Here is an 18,843-nt window from a genome sequence, read left to right as displayed (position 1 = left end):
AACAAAAATCGATTTTTTAAAAATGAGAATGGATTCTGTTTTTCACAACGTGAGAATCTCGATTCGAATTCGAATCCATTTTTTCCTACACCCCTATTGGGAAGCCCATATTTTTGAGCCCGAATACACTGAGGATGAGCAACAAGCCTCAGAGCTTCTTTGTTCTGGCGGCAGCCGAGTGCTGAACAGACGCAGCTTCAGTGAAACACTTAGCATCACGAAGCAGTATCCCTAACTATTAAACATGAAAACTGCACCTTCTTCTTTGGCCTGTTTTGCGTCACAAACCGAGACAACTTTATCCATGCGTTGATGTTGAAAGTGCTACCGAAACGACGCCATGGTGGTTTTCCGTGTTTTAAAATACCCGTGGTTGCCCACTTCCCGGCTACGGCCTTGAAGCTAATTTATGTCCACGCTCCTGCTTGTAGACGTTTCAGCACCGTCGACGCAGCGCTCGGCACACGAAGCCCGAGGCGCTGAGCTATCTTCTTGAGGTAAGAGCTTCTCTGACGCGCATGCAAATAGTTTGGCTTTGTCTTGACGTGGCAGCGTGTGCACCATGGAGGCTCATCAAGGAATGCCTCCACCTTGTTTACCCAGTGAAAGGATTGATGTGGATGATACCTTCTTAACTGGAAGAGGCTAAGATGGCTTCAAGGCCCAGCAACAATTTCCCTCTTCAAAGCTGCATTAGCGGCTCCATTAAAATCCTGTCACCATTTTTTTCCCCCCCACTTGATGGCTGCTTGAGGCTTGGGAGACGAGAAGAAATGACTGGCATTCACATGCTAAGTGACTTTAGCAGTCCTGTGAATATGAGAGGGGAGGAAAGGACTTCTCCATCATCCGTCCTGCCTTGAGTGTGTTCAATACACTCTTAGCTCCGCGCTATCTCGCCACAAGCCATTACCGCCGCACAATGCCGCATCCTTGTCATCACCCTGGTACGACCGCGCACGCCTTAAGACACTGCACCGTAGCGTTGTAATGAATCAAAAACAATACTATGCTCTGTTTGAAAAGTACCAAATCATTTTTTATTTTTTTTTTGTAACGCGCCGTCACGTCGTAAACATTGCTGCTTTTACTAGCAGAGGAGCATGTTCGGCAGCGCGCACACACTGAGTACTGACAAGCAGACACAGTGTGTGGACAAAAAATGGACAACGGACGCATTTTGGTGTAAAAAATAAAGATAAAGGTGAAGTTATAACACTGAAACACAGGAACATATTACTGTTTTCTACTTCTAAAGCACTAATCCTGGCCTCCATGGTGACAAATTAAGTAGCATTATCACTGGAGGACAAGGAATAGCTAAACATGCTTCACTACACACCGTGGGAGGATACAATAGCTCACCGGCGACACCGCTAACAGGTTAGCACTCCTGATTGTAAACAAATGCCATGGGTGGAGCTACACCTGTCATCCACTGTAATGATACCAAGTACAAGAGCGTACCTAGTCGATACTATTATGATTACATCAATATGTTTTCCTTTTTTTTTTTAAATTCATATTATGTTTATAAAGTCAGTAAATACACATGAGGACTTTGAATATGACCAATGTATGATCTTGTAACTACTTGGTATCGGATCGATACCTAAATGTGTGGTATCATCCAAAAGTAATGTCAAGTATCAAAGAAGAGAAGAATAAGTGATTATTACATCTGAACAGAAGTGTAGATAGAACATGTTGAAACAGAAAACAAGACGACACCTACCCTTTACATCAGTATTTTTTAACCATATTATTATTGGTTTATTCGGTATTATATTTTAATGTATGATCCTGCAACTACTTGGTATCGGATCGATACCTAAATGTGTGGTATCATCCAAAACGAATGTCAAGTATCAAAGAAGAGAAGAATAAGTGATTATTACATTTGAACAGAAGTGTAGATGGAACATGTTCAAACAGAAAATAAGCAGATATTAACAGTAAATGAACAAGTAGATTAATAATGCATTTTTACAGTTTGTCCCTCATAATGTGTACAAAATAATAGGTGTATAAATGACACAATATGTTACTGCATACGTCAGCAGACTAATTAGGAGTCTTTGTTTGTTTACTTACTACTAAAGTTGTTTAGTATGTTCACTATATTATTTAAGGACTAAATGACAATAATAAACATATGTTTCATGTACACTAAGATTTTTGTAAAAATAAAGCCAATCATGCCATTTTTTGTGGTCCCCTTTACAAACCCTGTTTCCATATGAGTTGGGAAATCTAAAGTGTCCAAATACATTTAGGTCAGGGCCGGCCCGTGGCATAGGCCGTATAGGCAAATGCTAAGGGCGCTGTCCATCAGGGGGCGCCACGCCAGTGCCACAAATGTTGGAGAAAAAAAAAAAAAAAAAAGTTGGTACTATTATTTGTAAATACAAAAAATAATCCCATGTTAATTACAATGCAAAGTAAAGCCTATTTAATAGAAATATTATTTGTTACAACATTACGCCCCCCCTCCCCCCGCACGGTGCGCCCTCTCCCTTCCCGTATCATGACTGTTTATGGACGTCACCGCATCGAAAAATCAACACAAGATGTCAAAACGGCCAAAACTGTCAGGTGCCCAGGGAAGAAAAAAGAGAAAAGAAGAGGAGAAGCGAGAAAAAGACAGAGGTAGCAGGGAGGTAACGTTAGCCTACATGAAATTATTTGTCTGTTACAGAATGTGATAGTAACCTGGCTTTTTAGCATTAAGCTAATGTTACATGATTCGGCAATTGCTAATCAATAAATAGCTAGTTCTGTTTTAACGTCGGGTTAATATTGTGGAGGGGGCTAAATTGTTATGGAAAATAATAATGTAGCGTTAGGTAATTACAGTACTCCCACCTTACATTCCTCAGGGACATTTGTATTAGATCTTTTCAGCAGGTGTTTTCTGTTTACATTGTTATTGCCTTCTGGTTAGCTAATGTTTGCCCTGCAGGTAATAGTCACTTTTCCACCCCTTTATATATTAGGTATAGTTGTAAGCCTAGTTGTTAAAGTGCACATCATTAATGTTAATTAAGCAATATCACATGAGAGGGAATGCTGTTTTTTTAATTTGAGCACTGCTGTGATTCGGTTAAAGATAATCATAACATAACATTCTCATATAATATGTTAATGTGCTTTCTTTAAGTAAAAAAAAAGGTCAAAGAGAAAGCTATTCGGTTTCTTGTGAGTATATACACTTCACTGCCGATGTGGGGGGGCGCCACCTAAAATCTTGCCTAGGGCGCCAGATTGGTTAGGGCCAGGCCTGATTTAGGTAACGGTACCGGTACCGGAATATGGGTAAAGGGACAACCCTAGTATAGCGCAGATGCTATCCAGTAAGCAGGTGTTCAGTGACCATCTACAAGCTCATCATTGCAGCGCATGAATCAATGAGGCAGATCCACATATCTGCTGCACTGCAGGCACCGTAGACTACAGGTGGTGCGCAGGCACCGTAGACTACAGGTGGTGCGCAGGCCAAGCTCAAGGTGCAAAAAGGTCAATGCTGTCCCATCCGTCAGCAGATGGATCATCTCTCTTTGCTCCACAGGTCACAGACGGAGGCACCATCAAGCAGAAAATCTTCACCTACGATGCCATGTTCAATACCAACTACTCCCACATGGAGGACTACCGCAGGCGTGAGGACCTGGTCTACCAGTCCACTGTCCGGTGAGCCTCCTCATCAATTACCTTTATTCCTCCACAAATGAAGCCTTTTCCACCACCGGGTCTCCTACCTCAAGCAAGTGATGAACTTTTGATGATTTCCATAGATAAAATATGACATTTTAAAATCTTAAAGGTCTCACCTTTGAGATTCCCCCTTCATAACATTATGTAATATGTACAATATACACACTGCAAGTATATATATAATGTAGTAACAGACACCTTCATAACAATATGTAATATGTACAATATACACACTGCAAGTATATATATCATGTAGTAACAGACACCTTCATAACAATATGTAATATGTACAATATACACACTGCAAGTATATATATATAATGTAGTAACAGACACCTTCATAACAATATGTAATATGTACAATATACACACTGCAAGTATATATATAATGTAGTAACAGACACCTTCATAACAATATGTAATATGTACAATATACACACTGCAAGTATATATATCATGTAGTAACAGACACCTTCATAACAATATGTAATATGTACAAAATACACACTGCAAGTATATATATATAATGTAGTAACATACACCTTCATAACAATATGTAATATGTACAATATACACATTGCAAGTATATATATATAATGTAGTAACAGACACCTTCATAACAACATGTAATATGTACAATATACACACTGCAAGTATATATATAATGTAGTAACAGACACCTTCATAACAATATGTAATATGTACAATATACACACTGCAAGTATATATATATATATATATATATATATATATATATATATATATATATATATATATATATATATATATATATATATATATATATATATATATATATATATATATAATGTAGTAACAGACACCTTCATAACAATATGTAATATGTACAATATACACACTGCAAGTATATATATATATATATATATATATATATATATATATATATATATATATATATATATATATATATATATATATATATATATATATATATATATATATATAATGTAGTAACAGACACCTTTATAACAATATGTAATATGTACAATACACACACTGCAAGTATATATATCATGTAGTAACAGACACCTTCATAACAATATGTAATATGTACAATACACACACTGCAAGTATATATATCATGTAGTAACAGACACCTTCATAACAATATGTAATATGTACAAAATACACACTGCAAGTATATATATATAATGTAGTAACGTACACCTTCATAACAATATGTAATATGTACAATATACACATTGCAAATATATATATATAATGTAGTAACAGACACCTTCATAACAACATGTAATATGTACAATATACACACTGCAAGTATATATATAATGTAGTAACAGACACCTTCATAACAATATGTAATATGTACAATATACACACTGCAAGTATATATATAATGTAGTAACAGACACCTTCATAACAATATGTAATATGTACAATATACACACTGCAAGTATATATATAATGTAGTAACAGACACCTTCATAACATTATGTAATATGTACAATACACACACTGCAAGTATATATATATAATGTAGTAACAGACACCTTCATAACAATATGTAATATGTACAATATACACACTGCAAGTATATATATCGTGTAGTAACAGACACCTTCATAACAATATGTAATATGTACAATATACACACTGCAAGTATATATATAATGTAGTAACAGACACCTTCATAACATTATGTAATATGTACAATACACACACTGCAAGTATATATATATAATGTAGTAACAGACACCTTCATAACAATATGTAATATGTACAATATACACACTGCAAGTATATATATATATATATATATATATATATATATATATATATATATATATATATATATATATATATATATATATATATATATATATAATGTAGTAACAGACACCTTCATAACAATATGTAATATGTACAATATACACACTGCAAGTATATATATAATGTAGTAACAGACACCTTCATAACAATATGTAATATGTACAATACACACACTGCAAGTATATATATCATGTAGTAACAGACACCTTCATAACAATATGTAATATGTACAAAATACACACTGCAAGTATATATATATAATGTAGTAACGTACACCTTCATAACAATATGTAATATGTACAATATACACATTGCAAATATATATATATAATGTAGTAACAGACACCTTCATAACAACATGCAATATGCACAATATACACACTGCAAGTATATATATCATGTAGTAACAGACACCTTCATAACAATATGTAATATGTACAATATACACACTGCAAGAATATATATATATAATGTAGTAACATACACCTTCATAACAATATGTAATATGTACAATATACACACTGCAAGTATATATATAATGTAGTAACAGACACCTTCATAACAACATGTAATATGTACAATATACACACTGCAAGTATATATATAATGTAGTAACAGACACCTTCATAACAATATGTAATATGTACAATACACACACTGCAAGTATATATATAATGTAGTAACAGACACCTTCATAACAATATGTAATATGTACAATATACACACTGCAAGTATATATATAATGTAGTAACAGACACCTTCATAACATTATGTAATATGTACAATACACACAATGCAAGGTTATATATATATAATGTAGTAACAGACACCTTCATAACAATATGTAATATGTACAATATACACACTGCAAGTATATATATAATGTAGTAACAGACACCTTCATAACAACATGTAATATGTACAATATACACACTGCAAGTATATATATCATGTAGTAATGGACACATTCATAACAATATGTAATATGTACAATATACACACTGCAAGTATATATATAATGTAGTAACAGACACCTTCATAACAACATGTAATATGTACAATATACACACTGCAAGTATATATATATCATGTAGTAACAGACACCTTCATAACAATATGTAATATGTACAATATTTACCGTATTTTGGTCATTTTATTCATTGTTTGACTGATTGATTTCCGTTTCCATAGCAGTGCACTTCTGACTTTTAGCAACACATGTGTGTTCCTACGTCCAGAAAAGGACGCAAGTGTGTTTTCCAATCACGGCAGACTTTGTAACGGACAACAAAGACGACCATTTTTGGTGAAATGAGTCTTCACAACCTTTTCTTTTTGAGGCTGAATATAGTGAGGATGAAGTGCTGCTTCTATAAAGCGAGCATGAAGGAAGAGTGAGACGTTGGAGCGGGCGGTAGCCGAGAGAGTGAGGTCGGTTTGACTCGAAGCTGTAAATGTGGAACTTGAAGTCAAGCTATTTTGACATAAATGGAGTGCTTATTCAAATAAACCGGGAAAAACGTCCCATTTTGAATATCGATCATGATACACGCAGCACTTCATGTGTGTTATTACAACTACACTACATGCACTGTCTGGCTAGCTGTGTGCAAACAAAAGATGAAATAATACTTTACAGATACTGTAATATGATTGTTCATGTTTGTCACTCAGTACAGATTGCTGTCCTATCACAATGTTGTGTGTTACAAACTCAAACGTGTTTCGTGTTGACTTAGAAGCTAGCTTATCTCTTTCTGTAGTTAGCTTTTATGGCTAATACCGTAGCACGCCAATGTGTTTAGTACGCTAGAAAAATAGTTCCTCAGCGTTACAATAACAATGTTGTACAGTGTGCTATTATACATGTTACACAACATAAATGAAGTATTGTTGACAGTTTTTGAATGCATTTTTAAAGTGATTGCTAACATTAGCTGCATCGCTAGCCACCAAGAACAAGATGATTTTTACATGTTAGAATGCAAAAAAAACAAAAAAAACACTTTTGTCTTCTTGTCTCTCATAATAATTGTGAACAATAAGCAACATTCCCCACAAAGTGCAGTTCTCCTTTAACAGTAGTCCTCGGTTTTTGTTATGGTATCTTTTCCTACAGGTCAGTTGAACAACCGAAACAATTGATCCCAGAAGAAACAATGTCAATATCATTCATCCAAACATTTTATGGAGAAAAGTGAGAGTGTTGCATGCAGAAAACTGTTCAAAATGAACATAAATGACTAATGCAATTGGAAAGTGAAATTGGACTTTACCTTTGCCTTCACTGAAGACTCTTGACCACTACGAGTGGGCATAGAGGAGGGCATAGAGGAGGGCATAGAAGAGGGTATAGAGGAGGGTATAGAGGAGGGCATAGAGGAGGGTATAGAGGAGGGCATAGAGGAGGGCATAGAGGAGGGCATAGAGGAGGGCATAGAGGAGGGCATAGAGGAGGGTATAGAGGAGGGCATAGAGGAGGGCATAGAGGAGGGCATAGAGGAGTGTATAGAGGAGGGTATAGAGGAGGACATAGAGGAGGGCATAGAGGAGGGCATAGAGGAGGGCATAGAGGAGTGTATAGAGGAGGGTATAGAGGAGGACATAGAGGAGGGCATAGAGGAGGACATAGAGGAGGGCATAGAGGAGGGCATAGAGGAGGGCATAGAGGAGGACATAGAGGAGGGCATAGAGGAGTGTATAGAGGAGGGTATAGAGGAGGACATAGAGGAGGGCATAGAGGAGGACATAGAGGAGGGCATAGAGGAGGGCATAGAGGAGGGCATAGAGGAGTGTATAGAGGAGGGTATAGAGGAGGACATAGAGGAGGGCATAGAGGAGTGTATAGAAGAGGGCATAGAGGAGGACATAGAGGAGGACATAGAGGAGGGCATAGAAGAGGACATAGAGGAGGACATAGAGGAGGGTAAAGAGGAGGGTATAGAGGAGGGCATAGAGGAGGGCATAGAGGAGGGCATAGGGGAGGGCATAGAGGAGGGTATAGAGGAGGACATAGAGGAGGGCATAGAGGAGGACATAGAGGAGGGCATAGAGGAGTGTATAGAGGAGGGCATAGAGGAGGGCATAGAGGAGGGCATAGAGGAGGGTATAGAGGAGTGTATAGAGGAGGGTATAGAGGAGGGTATAGAGGAGGGCATATAGGGCATAGAGGAGTGTATAGAGGAGGGCATAGAGGAGGGCATAGAGGAGGACATAGAGGAGGGCATAGAGGAGGGTATAGAGGAGGACATAAAGGAGGGCATAGAGGAGGGCATAAAGGAGGGCATAGAAGAGGACATAGAAGAGGACATAGAGGAGGACATAGAGGAGGGTAAAGAGGAGGGTATAGAGGAGGGCATAGAGGAGGGCATAGAGGAGGGCATAGAGGAGTGTATAGAGGAGGGCATAGAGGAGGGCATAGAGGAGGGTATAGAGGAGGACATAGAGGAGGGCATAGAGGAGTGTATAGAGGAGGGCATAGAGGAGGGCATAGAGGAGGGTATAGAGGAGGGTATAGAAGAGGGCATAGAGGAGGGCATAGAGGAGGGCATTGAGGAGGGTATAGAGGAGGGTATAGAGGAGGGCATAGAGGAGGGCATAGAGGAGGACATAGAGGAGGGCATAGAGGAGGACATAGAGGAGGGTAAAGAGGAGGGCATAGAGGAGGGTATAGAGGAGGGTATAGAGGAGGGCATAGAGGAGGGCATAGAGGAGGACATAGAGGAGGGTATAGAGGAGGGCATAGAGGAGGACATAGAGGAGGGTATAGAGGAGGGCATAGAGGAGGGCATAGAGAAGGGCATAGAGGAGGGCATAGAGGAGGACATAGAGGAGGGTATAGAGGAGGGTATAGAGGAGGGCATAGAGGAGGACATAGAGGAGGGTATAGAGGAGGGCATAGAGGAGGGCATAGAGGAGGGCATTGAGGAGGGCATAGAGGAGGGCATAGAGGAGGGCATAGAGGAGGGCATTGAGGAGGGTATAGAGGAGGGTATAGAGGAGGGCATAGAGGAGGGCATAGAGGAGGACATAGAGGAGGGCATAGAGGAGGACATAGAGGAGGGTAAAGAGGAGGGCATAGAGGAGGGTATAGAGGAGGGTATAGAGGAGGGCATAGAGGAGGGCATAGAGGAGGACATAGAGGAGGGTATAGAGGAGGGCATAGAGGAGGACATAGAGGAGGGTATAGAGGAGGGCATAGAGGAGGGCATAGAGAAGGGCATAGAGGAGGGCATAGAGGAGGACATAGAGGAGGGTATAGAGGAGGGTATAGAGGAGGGCATAGAGGAGGACATAGAGGAGGGTATAGAGGAGGGCATAGAGGAGGGCATAGAGGAGGGCATTGAGGAGGGCATAGAGGAAGGTATAGAGGAGGGCATTGAGGAGGGTATAGAGGAGGGTATAGAGGAGGGCATAGAGGAGGGCATAGAGGAGGGCATAGAGGAGGACATAGAGGAGGGTATAGAGGAGGGCATAGAGGAGGACATAGAGGAGGGTTTAGAGGAGGGCATAGAGGAGGGCATTGAGGAGGGCATAGAGAAGGACATAGAGGAGGGTATAGAGGAGGGCATAGAGGAGGGTATAGAGGAGGGTTTAGAGGAGGGCATAGAGGAGGGCATTGAGGAGGGCATAGAGAAGGACATAGAGGAGGGTATAGAGGAGGGCATAGAGGAGGGCATAGAGGAGGACATAGAGGAGGGTATAGAGGAGGGTATAGAGGAGGGCATAGAGGAGGACATAGAGGAGGGTATAGAGGAGGGCATAGAGGAGGGCATAGAGGAGGGCATTGAGGAGGGCATAGAGGAAGGTATAGAGGAGGGCATTGAGGAGGGTATAGAGGAGGGTATAGAGGAGGGCATAGAGGAGGGCATAGAGGAGGGCATAGAGGAGGACATAGAGGAGGGTATAGAGGAGGGCATAGAGGAGGACATAGAGGAGGGTTTAGAGGAGGGCATAGAGGAGGGCATTGAGGAGGGCATAGAGAAGGACATAGAGGAGGGTATAGAGGAGGGCATAGAGGAGGGTATAGAGGAGGGTTTAGAGGAGGGCATAGAGGAGGGCATTGAGGAGGGCATAGAGAAGGACATAGAGGAGGGTATAGAGGAGGGCATAGAGGAGGGCATAGAGGAGGGTAAAGAGGAGGGCATAGAGGAGGACATAGAGGAGGGTATAGAGGAGGGCATAGAGGAGGACATAGAGGAGGACATAGAGGAGGGCATAGAGGAGGGTAAAGAGGAGGGCATAGAGGAGGGCATAGAGGAGGGCATAGAGGAGGGCATAGTGCCATATTGCTCTTGATCCTTTGACTGGACTGACTGTATCAGTGGTGCGTTCAATGACACTGCAACATAGACTCCAAGTCCCTTGTTGACTCGGACTGGACCGCCAGTCTACGCCAGGAGTTGACATGGATCCATGCTGGCTTAGTTGGCAGCTCCACAATCAAACACAAGCACAAGACTCACAGAGTCAATAAAGTGTGTCTGATGGTACTAAACCAAGACCGTGTATGAAAGTCCAGACATTTATGGTGAACATCTTCATCTAATGTGGCACCAGATCATAGCAAACAATGACACATGAGTTTCCATTGTTATATGTTCCTAGGTCAAACTTTGTCTATGATAAAAAAAACAAAAAAACTACATTTTCTTGATTGTTGGTACCTTTTTTTATGTACAAACTACAAAAGCAGTGAAGTTGTCACGTTGTGTAAATGCTAAATAAAAAGAGAATACAACAAATCCTTTTCAACTTATATTTAATTGAATAGACTGCAAAGACAAGATATTTCATGTTCACACTGAGAAACTTTCTTCTTTTTTTCAAATAATCATGAACTTAGAGTTTAATGGCAGCAACACATTGCAAGAAAGGCATTTTTACCACTGTGTTACATGGACTTTCCTTTTAACAACACTCAGTAAAGGTTTGGGAAGTGAGGAGACACATTTTTGAAGTGGAATTATTTCCCATTCTTGCTTGATGTACAGCTTAAGTTGTTCAACAGTCTCCCTTCTCATATTTTAGCTGCCACACATTTTCAATGTCTGGACTACAGGCAGGCCAGTCTAGTACCCACACTCTTTTACTATGAAGCCACGCTGTTGTAACACCTGGCTTGGCATTGTCTTGCTGAAATAAGCAGGGGCGTCCATGATAATGTTGCTTGGATGGCAAAGGCTGTATGTACCTTTCAGCATTAATGGTGCCTTCACAGATGTGTAAGTTACCCATGTCTTGGCCACTAATACACCCCCATACCATCACACATGCTGACTTTTACACTTTGCACCTAGAACAATCTGGATTGTTATTTTCCTCTTTGGTCCGGAGGACACCACATCCACAGTTTCCGAAAACAATTTGAAATGTGGACTCTGCAGACCACAGAACAATTTTCCCCTTTGTATCAGTCCATCTTATATGAGCTCGGGCCCAGCAAAACATTTCTGGGTGTTGTTGATAAATGGCTGTGGCTTTGCATAGTAGAGTTTTAACTTGCACTTACAGATGTGGCGACCAACTGTAGTTACTGACGGTGGTTTTCTGAAGTGTTCTTGAGCCCATGTGGTGATATCCTTTACACACTGATGTCGCTTTTTGATGCAGTACCGCCTGAGGGATCCAAGGTGTGTAATATCATGGCTTACGTGCAGTGATTTCTCCACATTCTTTGAACCTTTTGATGATATTACGGAGCGTAGATGGTGAAATCCCTAAATTCCTTGCAATAGCTTGGTTGAGAAATGTTGTCCTTAAACAGTTTGCTCAGGCATTTGTTGACAAAGTGGTGACCCTCGCCCCGTCCTTGTTTGTGAACAACTGAGCATTTCATGTAAGCTGCTTTTATACCCAATCATGGCACCCACCTGTTCCCAATTAGCCTGTTCACCTGTGGGATGTTCCAAATACGTTTTTTATGAGCATTCCTCAACTTTCTCACTCTTTTTTGCCACTTGTGCCAGCTTTTTTGAAACATGTTGCAGGCATCAAATTCCAAACGAGCTACATTTGCATTTCTCCAAAGCCCGGGTGTCTAAACCCTCGCCCATGGGCCAAATGCGGCCTCTTCAGTGTTGACCCCGAGTCCCTGCAGCTGGGGTGGGTGGCTCCCATGGCCCCGTGCTGGGCGGTCCTGCAGTGGCCCACTTGGGTGGGCTGGGGTGGGCCCCGCCGTGCTCTCCGGGAGGGGGTCTTTTCGTTTCTGGGCCTCTCCAGGCGGCCCGCCTTTCTGCCCGCATGGGGTTTAGTCTCTTGCTGATTTGGGGGCTGGCTGTCCCCTGCTTCTCCGGTGCCTTGTCCTCTGCTGGGCGCGTCTGTCTTCCGGGCGGAACGCTGCGTCGGGCTCTTGGGTTCCTGCCGCTGCATGGGGCCGGTGGTCCCTTGTTCCCTGGGTGCCACACCTGCTGTTTTGAGTTGGGCTCTCTGGGTGGCTGGGGCCGTACTCTGGCTCCCGCACACACTGCGAGTCAAACATATTGTACATACAAATACACATATACTCACAATCACACATGTATTCATACATATGTACATATATACGCACATACACTCATGCACATAATCAAGTTTCATCAAACATATATTAACATTTCCCCCCTAGGGTAAACTGGGTAAAACACGGCAAACTGACAAAGCTTAAAGGCCTACTGAAATGATTTTTTTTTATTTCAACGGGAATAGCAGATCCATTCTATGTGTCATACTTGATCATTTCGCGATATTGCCATATTTTTGCTGAAAGGATTTAGTAGAGAAAATCGACGATAAAGTTCGCAACTTTTGCTCGCTGATAAAAAAAAAAGCCTTGCCTGTAGCGGAAGTAGCGTGACGTCACAGGAGCTAGTATTCCTCATAATTCCCCGTTGTTTACAATGGAGCGAGAGAGATTCGGACCGAGAAAGTGATGATTACCCCATTAATTTGAGCGAGGATGAAAGATTTGTGGATGAGGAACGTGTGAGTGAAGGACTAGAGTGCAGTGCAGGACGTATCTTTTTTCGCTCTGACCGTAACTTAGGTACAGGCTGGCTCATTGGATTCCACACTCCTTTTTCTATTGTAGATCACAGATTTGTATTTTAAACCACCTGGGATACTATATCCTCTTGAAAATGAGAGTCGAGAACGCGAAATGGACATTCAGTGCTTTTTATCTCCACGACAATACATCCGCAAAATGCTTTAGCTATGAGCTAATGTGATAGCATCGTGCTTTAACTGCATATAGAAACAAAAGAAGTAAACCCCTGACTGGAAGGATAGATAGAAAATCAACAATACTATTAAACCGTGGACATGTAAATACACGGTTAATGCTTTCCAGGCTGGCGAAGGTTAACAATGCTGTGCTAACGACGCCATTGAAGCTAACTTAGCAACCGGACTGCACAGAGCTATGCTAAAAACATTAGCTCTCCACCTACGCCAGCCAGCCCTCATTTGCTCATCAACACCCGTGCTCACCTGCGTTCCAGCGATCGGCAGAAGGACGAAGGACTTCACCCGATGCGTTTGGCGGCCCGGAGACGTAGGAAGTCAAGGTGAGGTCTGCGGCTAGCGCTCCAACAAAGTCCTCCTGGTTGTGTTGCTGTAGTCCGCTGCTAATACACCGATCCCACCTACAACTGTCTTCTTTGCAGCCTTCATTGTTCATTAAAAAAATTGCAAAAGATGTCCAGAATACTGTGGAATTATGAAATGAAAACAGAGCTTTTTGTATAGGATTCTACGGGGTACCATAACTTCCGTTACTCGGACTTCGTCACGCGCATACGTCATCATACCGCGACGTTTCAGCCGGATATTTCCCGGGAAGTTTTAAATGTCACTTTATAAGTTAACCCGGCCGTATTGGCATGTGTTGCAATGTTAAGATTTCATCGTTGATATATAAACTATCAGACTGCGTGGTCGCTAGTAGTGGCTTTCAGTAGGCCTTTAACCTATGGTTACTATAACAATCTACAAGGTTAATACAGTTGGCTTCGCTTTCTTCCCCTCCATTTATCTGCTTTCTTTTGTATTTCAAGTTATCATTACATATATGTATTGTTGCATTTGAAACAATTGTATTGTTGACAAATAATAGGGGTAATTATTGTTGTTATTCATTATCAATAGTGATATTTCTATTGGTATTTGCATTGATCTATTTGCAGTGTAATAATGTTCATTGTCATTTCTGTGTTATTATTATTTATTTCACTAACTGCTTCTTTGAGATCACTTTTTGTGTCATATTTGTACATATCCTATTTACTGATGTTGTTCTGTTATTGTTGTGTTTTTTGTTGTTGTTGTTGTTGTTTATGATGTCTTTGTCTTATCCCCCTCTTCTCCCCGCAATGTATCCCCTCTGTCCTGTTTTTTTTTTTTGTCTTTCTATCCCCTCCTGCTCCGGCCCGGCTGCACCAAATTATAATATAAATACATTTAATAAAGTCAAATACAAATAAGGCAACAAGACTTCTCTTTTGTAAAGTAAATGTGTACAGCAGATATAGATGATCTACATCTACTATATGAGTAGCTGGACAGGCCAAAAAACAAAACAAAAAAACAAACACATTATACTAATATTTTTCGGAAGCAGTATAGTACCGCTTTTAATTAATTAGCAAAGTACCGCTGTACTTCACTAGTCCAAGCTTACTCTGGACATCCAGGCTGATAGTGCAGTAGATTGATGGTATGCTATTACACGCGGGAATAGTGTGGCCTGTGCCGATGGACGATAGGAGGAACAAGATAGGAAAGGGCATTTGAAGGACATACGGATGTATTCTGACGACCCCCAGACCCGCCCTCTCGTAGGCCAAGTGGTCAGCCTGAAAAGCCGTGGGTAATGAGGACATTGTGCTTGGGTAAACACTAACCAAGGACTTTGCTTAGGAGAGGAGGTTCGGTCTCCAGGAATTAGCACACATCTGGCCAAGGTGTTCTCCTAGTGGTACTTCCATCCCCGTTAATGTCCGCACTGCCTCCTCATTAGCCGGCTTCCATGAGGGAATGCAAGTCCTTGTATACTCTTAACTTCTGCCCACGTTGGCACGACTTGTGCTACAGACATGTTGGAAGTGTAAATGTGACAACGCTCTCTCGTCATCGTGCTTCATCTCCTCTTTCATCTTGCTCTCCGTGTGTTCATCCTCCAACCCCGTTTGTTTGGTGTGGCTGCTCAACTGAGGATGATTCATCCGGACAAGCCTACTATCCCTTTGGGAGGGCAGCATCATTACAACACGTGCACACGGACGTACAAACACGAGTGCACGCACACACACACAACGCTTACAAGGACACACCGAGAGGAAGTTGGATGTTTAAAAGGAGCAAGCAGCAGATGCAGAATCCAACTAGCTGCACTGACCTTTACTCTCGTGTGGATCACAGCCATTAGCCGGTGTGGTCAACTCAGGACAGTCTTCAGCAATTTACACACAACTCTTTTAATATAAGCCCATTTTCTAAAACTAGGGATGATGTTTGATAAGAAATTATCGAGTTCGAGCCCATTATCGAATCCTCTTATCGAACCGATTCCTTATCGATTCTCTTGTCGGATCCAGATAGGTTGTTGTATATGGAAAAAAACACAATATTTGGTTTAACAAAAGCTCACTTTTATTTTATAAGAAAAAAATAAAATAAAATAAATAAATAAATATTGACTGTTACCCCCCTAAAACAATAAAAAATAAAAATATTGACTGTTGTTACCCAAAGTTTATTAAGTGGTATTTTTCAGAAAAACAAATGTATACAGTAACACAAAAACAACCTGTCTCTGTGATCACTATAGGTGTGTAAATAATAATATAGTGTTAAATAAAATCAGTCCCTTGGGCACAAAACTGAAAATAATACAGCTCTCCAAAAAGTACACTTCTGCTGCTATTGGAACATACTAACTACACACACAGGCAGACAGCTAACAAACAATCCAAGACGTCTAGTAAAGTTCCAAAGCAGATTATTCCATTTAGGCTCTTTATTGTTGTTGATCTTGCTTTGTCTTTTCCTATCTTTACTTTTGTCTTGCACTGGACAGTTATTTAATTTTATTTTCAAACTGAAATACACACAATGACAAATGTATAAGCTATGTGATTCAATTAACACACTGAAATTTAATACACAATATGTAAATATTAGCTTCACACAAATATGCAGTACTATCATCAAACAAATACTTCTGAGTGTTGAAACTATTTCGATGGTGGAAATACACGACTGGCAGCCATTTTAAGTCCTCAAAACATCCATTGAAACAGTGCACAAAAAGTGTTTTTCCATAAACATCTTAGTATAAAACTTAACCACATTCCACCTTAATATTGAGTTAAACAGTTTACTTACAGACTTATCTTTTCCAAGGCTTGTAAGAGCTAACACAACTTGTCTACTTCTCAACTGTCTCATGAACTGAACAGACGTCACCAACCCGGAAGTGCCCAAACTAATGACATATATATATACTTGTGGCGATATTTTCATATCGCCACAAGGTGTCAGTAAGGGTCTACAATCAAACGGGCAGAACATTGCCGTCTCACAGGGCATTTCCTGTGGGAAGGGATTTGTTCCCAGGGATTCGAATAAAGATCCAACTCTTTTTCTTTACTATAGTGGCCTCCATAACGGGAACCGGTTCTCAAAAAGGGATTCGAGTCCATGGAATCGGTTCTTTTTTTATCGAACAACCGGGAGAACTGGTTTCGAACATCATCCCTATCTAAAACCATCACCAATGATTGTTTAAAAATACTTTTCCTGTACTAAAATATTTCTTTTTTTTTTTTTTTTTTTTTTTTTTTTCTTTTTTTTCTTTTTTTTTTTATAATGTCCTGCCCAGCTTCTCGGGCAAATCATATAGCAGATGTAGATGCCCATATCGGCTGTTCAGATTTACTTTACAAAAGAGAAGTGTAGGATACTTCTCTTGTTGCCTTACTTGTATTTTGACTTTATTAAATGTATTTTTATTATCATTTGGTGCAGCCGGGCCGGAGCAGGAGGGGATAGAAAGAGAGAAAAAGGAAGACAGAGGGGGGAATTGTGGGGACAAGAGGGGGATTAGACAGAGAGACAAAAACAACAACAGCAAACACAACAACAACAACAACAGAGCAACATCAGCAAATACGACATGTACAAATATGATGGTAAAAGTAATAGCAAATAAGCAGTTAGCGAAAATTAAAATTAAAAAAAATACAGAAATGACAATGAGCATTATTACACTAAAAATGGAGCAATATGAATACCAATAGAAATAGTGCTATTGGTAATAAACAATACCAGTACTTTACCTTTATTATCAACAATACAATTGTTCAAATGCAACAATACATATACGTAATGATAACTTGAGATACGAAAGAATGCAGAAAAATGGAGGGGAAGAAAGAGAAGCAACCTTAACCTTGTAGATTGTTATAGTAACAATAGGTTAAGCTTTGTCAGTGTGCCATGTGTTATACCCAGTTTACCCTAGGGCAACAACGTTAATATATGTTTGATGAAACGTGATTATGTGCATGAGTGTATGTGTGCATATGTACTTGTATATGTACAGTATGTGTATGTGTGCTTGTACAGTGAATGTATATGTACAGTATGTGTATATGTGTGTACAGTGAATGTATATGTACAGTATGTGTATACAGTATGTGTGTTTGAATAGTGAATGTATATGTACAGTATGTGTATATGTGTGTACAGTGAATGCATATGTACAGTATGTGTAAATGTGTGTTTGTACAGTGAATGTATATGTACAGTATATGTATGTGTGTGTTTGTACAGTGAATGTATGTGTAGTTTGTGTATGTGTGTGTTTGTACAGTGAATGTATATGTACAGTATGTGTATATGTATGTTTTTACAGTGAATGTATATGTACAGTATGTGTATACAGTATGTTTGTATAATGAATGTGCGTGTGGATGTACGAACTTTGAGTGTGTAAATATGTACTGTATTTATTTGTATATGTATGTGGGAGCGTAGGTACCTATGTATGTCTGTATGTATGTGTGTGAGTATATGTGAATTTGCATGTACAATACATTTGACTCCCAGTGTGTGCGGGAGCCAGAGTACGGCCCCAGCCTCCCCGAGAACCCATCCCACAAACAGTAGGTGTGGTGCCCAGGGAACCAGGGGCCACCGCCCCCACGCAGCCAAGCCGGACAGCGACAGGAACCCCAGAGCCTGGCCCACCGTGCCGCCCACAAGGGCCAGCAGCAGGCCGCAGACAGACGCACCCGGCAGAGGACAAGGCACGAGAAA

General features: G+C 40.4%; 1 protein-coding gene across 3 annotated transcripts in view; it reads left to right on the top strand.

Moving 5' to 3' along the window:
• igsf21a (immunoglobin superfamily, member 21a) overlaps window positions 1-18,843 on the top strand; it is a 490,857-nt gene that overhangs the window by 249,210 nt on the left and 222,804 nt on the right. For all 3 annotated transcript variants that reach the window (XM_062038249.1, XM_062038250.1, XM_062038248.1), the window contains exon 3: window positions 3,569-3,690. In XM_062038249.1, the coding sequence (XP_061894233.1) occupies window positions 3,569-3,690 (122 nt within the window). The remainder of the gene's footprint in view (window positions 1-3,568; window positions 3,691-18,843) is intronic.

The sequence above is a fragment of the Entelurus aequoreus genome, linkage group LG26 (assembly GCF_033978785.1).
Source record: "Entelurus aequoreus isolate RoL-2023_Sb linkage group LG26, RoL_Eaeq_v1.1, whole genome shotgun sequence".
Taxonomy (NCBI): domain Eukaryota; kingdom Metazoa; phylum Chordata; class Actinopteri; order Syngnathiformes; family Syngnathidae; genus Entelurus; species Entelurus aequoreus.
Note: the sequence above shows the minus strand (reverse complement) of the source record. Positions and strands in the feature narration are given on the sequence as shown.